Below are 12,067 nucleotides of genomic sequence, written 5' to 3'. Positions count from 1 at the left end.
ATCAGATACCAGATACCAGATGCCAGACATTAGATATTAGGTATTGGATATATATAGACACCTGATACCATGTTTACATGTTTTGATTTCTGTTTATTTACACACCTTACTGAGCATGCTGGTTTCATGTAGCATACCTGTTTCTGTTTATATATATATGATGACTGTTGCATTGTTCGCATCATGTCATTTCATGCATTGCCGACGATCCTGTCTCCCTTGTGGTTGAGGCGGTCGTTGGCCTGGGCCGCACGCTCGGCCACTCATGGGTAGTGGTAGCTGGAGCGTGCCGCTTGTCCTGTCGTGCCACACTCGGCCACTCATAGGTAGTGGCGGCTGGAGTCGCGGCAGCAGGGACCCCCGTCGCTGACGTAGCTATTCAGCTACTATGCACCTGTCCATCCGGTCACTCGAGAGTAGCGGCGGCCTTTGGGTGGTACAATTTGTCATCGACCCGGCCTCTCGACCATACAGGGGTCGTGGTGCAGAGAGGTGGGCGGGGTGACCATACGTACATACGCTGTTGTTATTATATCTGCTGGTTGCTTATTTATGCTGTTGTTGCTTATCTATGCTGTTGTTACTAGATTATGCTGTTGTCGTTTATTTATGCTGTTGTTGCTTATCTATGCTGCTGTTACTAGATTATGCTGCTGTCGTTTATTTATACTGTTATGCTTACATAGGTTGAGATTTATACCTGTGATATGTGTTTAGACACTGACTTACTTACTGTTGACATGTATATACCTCACACGATACCATGTAGTTATGAGCAGTACTGTAGCAGTTTATGTTATCTCAGACCTTACACTATCAGCCTAGGATATGGTTTCAGGTATAGATATATACTTTGTTTACCCGGTAGTATCTGCTATTTATTTTTCCCGAGACTATATCCTGTTGTACTCTTAGTTGTTTATGATACTCATGCACTGTCTACTCTATTACCCGCTGAGTCTTTATACTCACCACCCCGTATATTGTTAATTTCACCAGGTAGCTGATAGCGATCCTAGTACACTTGGAGGAGGATCCCGACTGCCGGTCCCACGTCGCTTCCGAGGACGATTTTACGATTTTGGTTTTCATTTTATTGTGAGATAAACCTTTGAATTTAGCATTGTAATAATTGGGTTGTGGACTTGTTATTTTGTATTTGGTTGTTTTGTCGAGGAGTCAAGCCGGGCCGGCCCGCGGTGAGTTTTTGTTACTTTATACTTGTTATTTTTGTTTTCCGCTGTGTTTGATTTTCCAGCCGTGTGGGCTGCATATTATCTGCGTGGTTGTGATTTTATTTGCATATGTATTATCTGTTGGTGATGTGTACCGGTTTCATTTGTCACTGCTACAGGGGAGGTGCTGTCCAATTTTCGTCGGACAACCTTACTCTCGGGGCGTGACATTAGTAGCGACGGAACATCTCCAGACGGCAAATAGGTCAAATGATTAACTTTATAATTTTGAAACCGTATTAATACCTAGGTAATAATATTTTCCTTTTTGGCAAAACTTATTGGTAACAAGAGTTCACTATTATCTAAATCAACTAAGTGAACATACTTGCATAGCTTGACATTTTAGATGGATTTAGTTTGCGGAATAAATGTAGTTTATGTTATTATTTTCTTCTGCTATGGGAATAAATATCAACATTAAGGGAACATGTTATCCAATAGGAAAATAGGACGGAATGAATCACCTTGAGAATGAAACCGGATGACAGCCTTTTACTTCTGGAGGAATAAAAAAAAATAATAATAATAACTATAAATTAAACTCTTTCTAACATGTTAATTGGTTAACTAATTTAACTTTATTATAAATTATTACTTAATAGAGTAAGATTGATTTAATCTAGTAAACCTATATGATAATTAAAGTTGCATAGAATGTTAGTTAGATCTCAATACATCTATATTGACAAATCTTACTAGTTATGATTGTCGTATTCATGAACATGATGAGATTTATGAGGGAGATTGGTAGACTACCTATCCTTAGACCGCGACGACTGACCGTCGCCCTACCGTCCGGTGATGCATTGGACGTCAATTAGGAGGTCAGAGGATGTCCATTGGACTTCGGCACCCATTGGGCATTAAGTTTTTTAAAATAATTTTAATTTAGTTTTAAAATTTAGTTAAATTTTAAAATAATTAATTTTTAAAATAATTTTTAATTAAGTTTTAAAATTTGGATAAGTTTTTAAAATTTAATTAAGTTTCAAAATAATTTTAATTAAGTTTTAAAATTTAGTTGAGTTTTAAATAAATAAGTTTTAAAATAATTTTAATTAAGTTTTCAAATTTAGTTAAGTTTTAAAATAATTAAGTTTTAAATAATTTTTAATTAAGTTTTAAAATTTGGATAAGGTTTTAAAATTTAGTTAAGTTTTAAAATAATTTTAATTATGTTTTAAAATAATTAAGTTTTAAAATTTAGTTAAGTTTTAAAACAATTTTAATTAAGTTTTAAAAATAATTTTTATTAAGTGTTAAAATTTAGTTAAGTTTTTAAAAATAATTTGAATTAAGTTTTAAAATTTAGTTAAGTTTTAAAATAATTAAGTTTTGAAATAATTTTTAATTTAGTTTTAAAATTTGGATGAGGTTTTAAAATTTAGTTAAGTTTTAAAATAATTTTAATTATGTTTTAAAATAATTAAGTTTTAAAATTTAATTAAATTTGAAAATAATTTAAATTAAGTTTTAAAAATAATTTTAATAAAGTGTTAAAATTTAGTTAAGTTTTTAAAAATAATTTGAATTAAGTTTTAAAATTTAGTTAAGTTTTAAAATAATTTTAATTAAGATTAAAAATTTAGTTAAGTTTTAAAATAATTTTAATTAAGTTTTAAAAATAAATTTAATTAAGTGTTAAAATTTGATTAAGTTTTTTAAAATAATTTAGTTTTAAAATTTAGTTAACTTTTAAAATAATTAAGTTTTAAAATAATTTTTATTAATTTTAAAAATTTCATTAATTTTAAAATAATTAAGTTTTAAATAATTTTTAATTAAGTTTTAAAATTTGGATAAGGTTTTAAAATTTAGTTATGTTTTAAAATAATTTTAATTATGTTTTAAAAATAATTAAGTTTTAAAATTTAGTTAAGTTTTAAAATAATTTTAATTAAGTTTTAAAAATAATTTTAATTAAGTGTTAAAATTTAGTTAATTTTTTAAAAATAATTTTATTTAAGTTTTAAAATTTAGTTAAGTTTTAAAATAATTAAATTTTGAAATAATTTTTAATTTAGTTTTAAAATTTGGATGAGGTTTTAAAATTTAGTTAAGTTTTAAAATAATTTTAATTATGTTTTAAAATAATTAAGTTTTAAAATTTAATTAAATTTGAAAATAATTTAAATTAAGTTTTAAAAATAATTTTAATTATGTTTTAAAATAATTATGCTTTAAAATAATTAAGTTTTAAACTTTAGTTAAGTTTTAAAATAATTTTAATTAAGTTTTAAAAATAAATTTGATTAAGTGTTAAAATTTGATTAAGTTTTTTAAAATAGTTTAGTTTTTAAAATATAGTTAAGTTTTAAAATAATTTTAATTAATTTTAAAATTTTAATTAATTTTAAAATAATTAAGTTTTAAATAATTTTTAATTAATTTTTAAAATTTGGATAAGGTTTTAAAATTTAGTTAAGTTTTAAAATAATTTTAATTATGTTTTAAAATAATTAAGTTTTAAAATTTAGTTAAGTTTTAAAATAATTTTAATTAAGTTTTAAAACTAAATTTAATTAAGTGTTAAAATTTTATTAAGTTTTTTAAAATAATTTTAATTAAGTTTTAAAATTTGGTTAAGTTTTAAAATTTAGTTAAGTTTTAAAATTTAGATAAGTCTAAATATAATTAAGTTTTAAAATTTGGATAAGGTTTTAAAATTTAGTTAACTTTTAAAATAATTTTTAATTATGTTTTAAAATACTTAAGTTTCAAAATTTAGTTAAGTTTTTAAATAATTTTAATTAAGTTTTAAAAATAATTTTAACTAAGTGTTAAAATTTAGTCAGGCTTTAAATAATTATGTTTTAAAATAATTTTAATTAATATTTATAATTTAGTTAAGTTTTAAACTAATTAAGTTTTAAAATAATTTTAATTAATTTTAAAAATTTAATTAATTTTAAAATAATTAAGTTTTAAATAATTTTTAATTAAGTTTTAAAATTTGGTTAAGGTTTTAAAATTTAGTTAAATTTTAAAATAATTTTAATTATGTTTTAAAATAATTGAGTTTTAAAATTTAGTTAAATTTTAAAATAATTTTAATTATGTTTGAAAAATAATTTTAATTAAGTGTTAAAATTTTGTTAACTTTTTAAAAATAATTTTAGCATGATTAGCTATTAGAATTACATGAGTAGATTTTTTTAGTTTTTCTTTGCTTTTAGTTTGACATGAGCAGTTATGTTTATGCTTTACTTTCTTTTAGAGCATATAGTTTCTAGTTCTTTCAGTATACATGCATATTCGTGTTTTTACGAGTTAGATAGCGCTTACTAAGCAAATTTTGCATATAGACTGCATTTCCTCTTACTGCAGATACAGGAAAGAAAAAGTTTTAGCAAAGGAAGGCGACAAGGAGGTGTTCGAAGGATGTGTGATGCCAGGACTATGGAAGCCTTGGGACTAAGAAAGAAGTTTTCTTTTAGTTTCTATTGTCTTTTGCTATGTTAAAAGTATTTGAGATAGTACATGATATTTTGATGTAATTAGGACATAGTAGATGAATTGTGATATGGTGTGATGAGTTGTGGTATTGTTTTCTTTATTTTGGATTTATTATACTGCGTGGTTGATTGATATGTGTTCCAACCGTTTGTGGCTGAGTATATATATTGCATGTATTGTTGAATATGGTCACCGGTACAGGAGAGATTTTGTCGAATATTTTCGGTAGGGTTTCCATGTGATTTTTAATCTTACCGGTTAAGTAGAGTTAGTAGTTAAGTAACGGTCATCCTTAGAGAGTAGTAGTAGTAGTAAGAACGGTGGTCGTTACAAGTTAAGTTTTTTAAAATAATTTTAATTAAGTTTTAAAATTTAGTTAAGTTTTATAATAATTTTAATTAATTTTTAAAAATAAATTTAATTAAGTGTTAAAATTTAGATAAGTTTTTAAAAATAATTAAATTAAGTTTTAAAAATTAGTTAAGATTTAAAAATAATTTTAATTAAGGGTTAAAATTTAGTTAAGTTTTTAAATAATTAAGATTTAAATAATTTTTACGTAGTTTTAAAATTTAGTTAATTTTTTAAAATTTAGTTAAGTTTTAAAATAATTTTAATTAAGTTTTAAAAATAATTTTAATTAAGTGTTAAAATTTAGTTAAGTTTTTTAAAATAATTTAAATTAAGTTTAAAAATTTAGTAAAGTTATAAAAAAATTATGTTTTAAAATAATTTTTATTAAGTTTAAAAATTTAGTTCAGTTTTAATATAATTAAGGTTTAAATAATTTTTAATTAAGTTTTTAAATTTGGTTAAGGTTTTAAAATTTAATTAAGTTTTAAAATAATTTAAGTATGTTTTAAAATAATTAAGTTTTTAAATTTAGTTCAGTCGTAAAATTATTTTAATTAAGTTTTAAAAATAATTTTAATTATGTGTTAAAATTTAGTTAAGTTTTTAAAATAATTTTAATGAAGTTTTAAAATTTAGTTAAGTTTTAAAATAATTAAGTTTTAAATAATTTTTAATTAAATTTTAAAGTTTGGTTAAAGTTTTAAAATTTAGTTAAGTTTTAAAATAATTTTAATTAAGTTTTAAAATTTATTTAAGTTTTAATATAATTAAGTTTTAAATAATTTTTAATTAAATTTTAAAGTTTGGTTAAAGTTTTAAAATTTAGTTAAGTTTTAAAATAATTTTAAGTATGTTTTAAAATAATTCAGTTTTTAAATTTAGTTCAGTTTTAAAATTATTTTAATTAAGTTTTAAAAATAATTTTAATTAAGTGTTAAAATTTAGTTAAGTTTTTTCAAATAATTTTAATTAATTTTTAAAATTTAGTTAAGTTTTAAAATAATTTTAATTAAGCTTTAAAATTTAGTTAAGTCTTAATATAATTAAGTATTAAATAATTTCTAATTAAGTTTTAAAATATGGATAAGGTTTTAAAATTTAGTTAACTTTTAAAATTATTTTTAATTATGTTTTAAAGTAATTAAGTTTTAAAATTTAGTTAAGTTTTAAAATAATTTTAATTAATTTTTAAAAATAATTTTAATTAAGTGGTAAAATTTAGTCAAGCTTTAAATAATTAAGTTTTAAAATAATTTTAATTATGTTTTAAAATTTAGTTAAGTTTTAAAATAATTAAGTTTTAAAATAATTTTAATAAAGTTTTAAAATTTAATTAATTTTTAAAATAATCAAGTTCTAAAATAATTTTAATTAAGTTTTTAAATTTAGTTAAGTTTTAAAATAATTAAGTTTTAAATAATTTTTAATTAAATTTTAAAATTTGGTTAAGGTTTTAAAATTTTGTTAAGTTTTAAAATAATTTTAAATATGTTTTAAAATAATTTTAATTAAGTTTTAAAAATAAATTTAATTAAGTGTTAAAATTTAGTTAAGTTTTAAAATTATTTTAATTAAGTTTTAAAATTTAGTTAAGTTTTATAATAATTTTAATTAATTTTTAAAAGTAATTTTAATTAATTGTTAAAATTCAGATAAGTTTTTTAAAATAATTTAAATTAGGTTTTAAAATTTGGTTAAGATTTAAAAATAATTTTAATTAAGTGTTAAAATTTAGTTAAGTTTTTAAATAATTAAGATTTAAATAATTTTTAATTAAGTTTTAAAATTTGGTTAATGTTTTAAAATTTAGTTAAGTTTTAAATAAAATTTAAGTAAGTTTTAAAAATAATTTTAATTAAGTGTTAAAATTTTGTTAAGTTTTTTAAAATAATTTTAATTAAGTTTAAAAATTTAGTTAAGTTATAAAATAATTAAGTTTTAAAATAATTTTTATTAAGTTTTAAAATTTAGTTAAGTTTTAATATAATTAAGGTTTAAATAATTTCTAATTAAGTTTTAAAATTTGGATAAGGTTTTAAAATTTAGTTAACTTTTAAAATTATTTTTAATTATGTTTTAAAATAATTAAGTTTTAAAATTTAGTTAAGTTTTAAAATATTTTTAATTAATTTTAAAAATTAATTTTAATTAAGTGTTAAAATTTAGTCAAGCTTTGAATAATTAAGTTTTAAAATAATTTTAATTATGTTTTAAAATTTAGTTAAGTTTTAAAATAATTTTAATTAAGTTTTAAAATTTAATTAATTTTTAAAATAATTTAGTTTTAAATAATTTTTTATTAAGTTTTAAAATTTGGTTAAGGTTTTAAAATTTTGTTAAGTTTTAAAATAATTTTAATTATGTTTAAAAATAATTAAGTTTTAAAATTTAGTTAAGTTTTAAAATAATTTTAATTAAGTTTTAAAAATAATTTTAATTAAGTGTTAAAATTTTGTTAAGTTTTTAAATAATTAAGATTTAAATCATTTTTAATTAAGTTTTAAAATTTGGTTAATGTTTTAAAATTTAGTTAAGTTTTAAAATAATTTTAAGTATGTTTTAAAATAATTAAGTTTTTAAATTTAGTTCAGTTTTAAAATTATTTTATTTAAGTTTTAAAAATAAGTTTAATTATGTGTTAAAATTTAGTTAAGTTTTTTAAAATAATTTTAATTAAGTTTTAAAATTTAGTTAAGTTTTGAAATAATTTTAATTAAGCTTTAAAATTTAGTTAAGTCTTAATATAATTAAGTAATAAATAATTTCTAATTAAGTTTTAAAATTTGGATAAGGTTTTAAAATCTAGTTAACTTTTAAAATTATATTTAATTATGTTTTAAAATAATTAAGTTTTAAAATTTAGTTAAGTTTTAAAATAATTTTAATTAATTTTTAAAAATAATTTTAATTAAGTGATAAAATTTAGTCAAGCTTTAAATAATTAAGTTTTAAAATAATTAAGTTTTAAAATAATTTTAATTAAGTTTTAAAATTTAATTAATTTTTAAAATAATCAAGTTCTAAAATAATTTTAATTAAGTTTTTAAATTTAGTCAAGTTTTAAAATAATTAAGTTTTAAATAATTTTTAATTAAATTTTAAAATTTGGTTAAGGTTTTATAATTTTGTTAAGTTTTAAAATAATTTTAAATATGTTTTAAAATAATTAAGTTTTAAAATAATTTTAATTAAGTTTTAAAAATAAATATAATTAAGTGTTAAAATTTAATTAATTTTAAAATAATTTTTATTAAGTTTTAAAATTTAGTAAAGTTTTATAATAATTTTAATTAATTTTTAAAAATAATTTTAATTAATTGTTAAAATTCAGATAAGTTTTTAAAATAATTTAAATTAAGTTTTAAAATTTAGTTAAGATTTAAAAATAATTTTAATTAAGTGTTAAAATTTAGTTAAGTTTTTAAATAATTAAGATTTAAATAATTTTTAATTAAGTTTTAAAATTTGGTTAATGTATTAAAATTTAGTTAAGTTTTAAATTAATTTTAATTAAGTTTTAAAAATAATTTTAATTAAGTGTTAAAATTTTGTTAAGTTTTTTAAAATAATTTTAATTAAGTTTAAAAATTTAGTTAAGTTATAAAATAATTATGTTTTAAAATAATTTTTATTAAGTTTTAAAATTTAGTTAAGTTTTAATATAATTAAGGTTTAAATAAATTCTAATTAAGTTTTAAAATTTGGATAAGGTTTTAAAATTTAGTTAACTTTTAAAATTATTTTTAATTATTTTTAAAAATAATTAAGTTTTAAAATTTAGTTAAGTTTTAAAATAATTTTAATAAATTTTAAAAATTAATTTTAATTAAGTGTTAAAATTTAGTCAGGCTTTAAAAAATTAAGTTTTAAAATAATTTTAATTATGTTTTAAAATTTAGTTAAGTTTTAAAATAATTTTAATTAAGTTTTAAAATTTAATTAATTTTTAAAATAATTTAGTTTTAAATAATTTTTTATTAAGTTTTAAAATTTGGTTAAGGTTTTAAAATTTTGTTAAGTTTTAAAATAATTTTAATTATGTTTTAAAATAATTAAATTTTAATATTTAGTTAAGTTTTAAAATAATTTTAATTAAGTTTTAAAAATAATTTTAATTAAGTGTTAAAATTTTGTTAAGTTTTTTAAAATAATTTTAATGAAGTTTTAAAATTTAGTTAAGTTTTAAAATAATTTTAATTAAGTTTTAAAATATAGTTAAGTTTTAAAATAATTAAGTTTTAAATAATTTTTAATTAAATTTTAAAATTTGGTTAAAGTTTTAAAATTTAGTTAAGTTTTAAAATAATTTTAAGTTTGTTTTAAAATAATTAAGTTTTAAAATTTAGTTCAGTTTTAAAATTATTTTAATTAAGTTTTAAAAATAATTTTAATTATGTGTTAAAATTTAGTTAAGTTTTTTAAAATAATTTTAATGAAGTTTTAAAATTTGGTTAAGTTTTAAAATAATAAAGTTTTAAAATAATTTTAATTAAGTTTTTAAATTTAATTAAGTTTTAAAATATTTTAGTTTTAAAAAACTTTTAATTAAAGTTTAAAATTTGGTTAAGGTTTTAAAATTTAGTTATGTTTTAAAATAATCTTAAGTATGTTTTAAAATAATTAAGTTTTAAAATTTAGTTCAGTTTTAAAATTATTTTAATTAAGTTTTAAAAATAATTTTAATTAAGTGTTAAAATTTTGTTAAGTTTTTTTAAATAATTTTAATGAAGTTTTAAAATTTAGTTAAATTTTAAAGTAATTTTAATTAAGTTTTAAAATTTAGTTAAGTTTTAAAATAATTAAGTTTTAAATAATTTTTAATTAAATTTTAAAATTTGGTAAATGTTTTAAAATTTAGTTAAGTTTTAAAATTATTTTAATTAAGTTTTAAAAATAATTTTAATTACGTTTTAAAATTTAGTTAAGTTTTTAAAAATAATTTTAATGAAGTTTTAAATTTTAGTTAAGGTTTAAAATAATAAAGTTTTAAAATAATTTTAATTAAGTTTTTAAATTTAGTTAAGTTTTAAAATAATTAAGTTTTAAATCATTTTTAATTCAAATTTAAAATTTGGTTAAGGTTTTAAAATTTAGTTAAGTTTTAAAATAATTTTAAGTTTGTTTTAAAATAATTAAGTTTTAAAATTTAGTTAAGTTTTAAAGTAATTTTAATTAAGTTTTAATTTTAGTTAAGTTTTTAAAGTAATTAAGTTTTAAAATAATTAAGTTTTAAATGTGTTTTTAATTAAATGTATAAATTTAATTTTAATTTAGTTTTACAATAATTAATGTTTCCACGCCCCGGCTTCTATATATACTGTTGTTGCACTCCGACACATTTCACCACAGCAATTCAGCGTCTCGATCATCATGGCTAAGTTGTGTTTTTACGCCATTACGTTAATCTTTCTGGTCACTGTGCCAAACAGTACGATCGATCTATCTTTCTCTTTTTTCTCTTGCACTCTAGGTTATATATATATATATATAAAAGGAATATAATTAACCTGAGAATTCCGGCCGGTGGGATGTGGTTTTTGCAGGTGTGCATGGTATTGGCGTCTGCCACGGTCGGCTCGGCGATAATCTCCCCTCGCCGTCTGACGCTGTCGCCCTCTACCTCTCAAACAACATCGCCAGCATGCGCATCTATTGGCCCGATCAGAACATCCTCCAAGCCCTCTCCGGATCCAACATTCAACTCATCCTCGATGTCCCCAGAGAAAACCTCCAGTCCATCGCCTCCGACCCCTCCGCCGCCCACGATTGGGTCCAGAACAACATCGTCGCCTTCTCCGGCGTCTCCTTCCGCTACATTGCCGTCGGCAACGAGCTCATCCCTGAGCACCCTGACTTGGCCCAGTTCATCCTCCCGGCCATGCAAAACATCCAAGGCGCTATCAACGCCGCCGGGCTCCAGAGCCAAATCAAGGTCTCCACCGCCGTCTCTGGGAACGCCCTCGGCCAGTCGTACCCTCCGTCTGCGGGTGCGTTTGCGTCGGACTCAATGGGTTCGATAGTGCAGTTCTTGGCCTCAAACGAGGCTCCGTTACTCTTCAACGTGTACCCGTACTTCGCCTACAAGGGCAACAGTGCTCAGATCTCACTCGACTACGCCTTGTTTACGTCCAATAGTCCGGTGGTGCATGACGGCCCGTTCGACTACCAAAACCTCTTCGACGCGATGGTGGACGCCGCCTACGCGGCGCTAGAGAAGGTTGGGGGATCGAACGTGAGGATCGTCGTGTCAGAGAGCGGGTGGCCGTCGGCGGGGGGCTTTGCTGCATCCGTCGACAATGCCAGAACTTATAACCAGAATTTGATCGGACATGTGAGCCAGGGCACGCCGAGGAGGCCTGGAAGTGGGATCGAGGCCTATATATTTGCCATGTTTAATGAGGACCAGAAGGATGGGGAGGAAACTGAGCGAAACTTTGGCTTATTCTATCCCAATAAACAGCCCGTTTATCCTATTTCATTTACCTAGATTAATTGTTTCACTTCAAGTTCTATTATCTATGAAATAAAGACTATGATTATTGACAATTTTAAATGGTCATTAATTAGGGAATTGAATTGTCATTTTCTAAGGAAATCTTCTTGTTTTCCTTTTCCTCCTCCGTTGAAATGTAAATGGAGCTGATGAACAAGTTTGATATAAGCTCATAAAATGTTGTTTATATTTATTTGAGATTTAAAATATATAGTTTAAACTATAAAATGATCAACTTATTAATGAATATTAACTAAGCTCGTGAAAACTTCTCTTCAATAGATTTCTTTATTGCTTGTATACAAGAAAAGAAAAGAAAAAGTTTGACTATAATATTTTGGTTCTTTATTTTCTAAATATATACGACATATATAATACATATTTATATATATATTTTTTTATGTTGACACCTTACACATTTTATAAGATCTTATATTTTAGGTACTGATTTAAAGAAATGACATTAGATTTGAAAAGTCGATAAAATGGGATTATATATCACATCCAAATGTGTTTACTTCAGGGG

General features: G+C 20.8%; 1 protein-coding gene across 1 annotated transcript; it reads left to right on the top strand.

Moving 5' to 3' along the window:
• Nucleotides 1-10,629: 10,629 nt before the first annotated feature.
• LOC121983130 (glucan endo-1,3-beta-glucosidase-like) lies at nt 10,630-11,535 on the top strand. Its single transcript, XM_042536098.1, has one exon. The coding sequence runs from the start codon at nt 10,690-10,692 to the stop codon at nt 11,533-11,535; it is 846 nt and encodes a 281-aa protein (XP_042392032.1). The 5' UTR covers nt 10,630-10,689.
• The last annotated feature ends 532 nt before the right edge of the window (nt 11,536-12,067 follow it).

This window comes from Zingiber officinale, chromosome 5A (genome assembly GCF_018446385.1).
Source record: "Zingiber officinale cultivar Zhangliang chromosome 5A, Zo_v1.1, whole genome shotgun sequence".
In the NCBI taxonomy this organism is placed as follows: domain Eukaryota; kingdom Viridiplantae; phylum Streptophyta; class Magnoliopsida; order Zingiberales; family Zingiberaceae; genus Zingiber; species Zingiber officinale.
The sequence above is the reverse complement of the archived record's forward strand: the minus strand, read 5'-3'. Positions and strand labels throughout refer to the sequence as shown.

Bases quoted from the DNA above. Each gene is read 5' to 3' on its own strand.
- LOC121983130 (XM_042536098.1), top strand. From the start codon at position 10,690: ATGCGCATCTATTGGCCCGATCAGAACATCCTCCAAGCCCTCTCCGGA.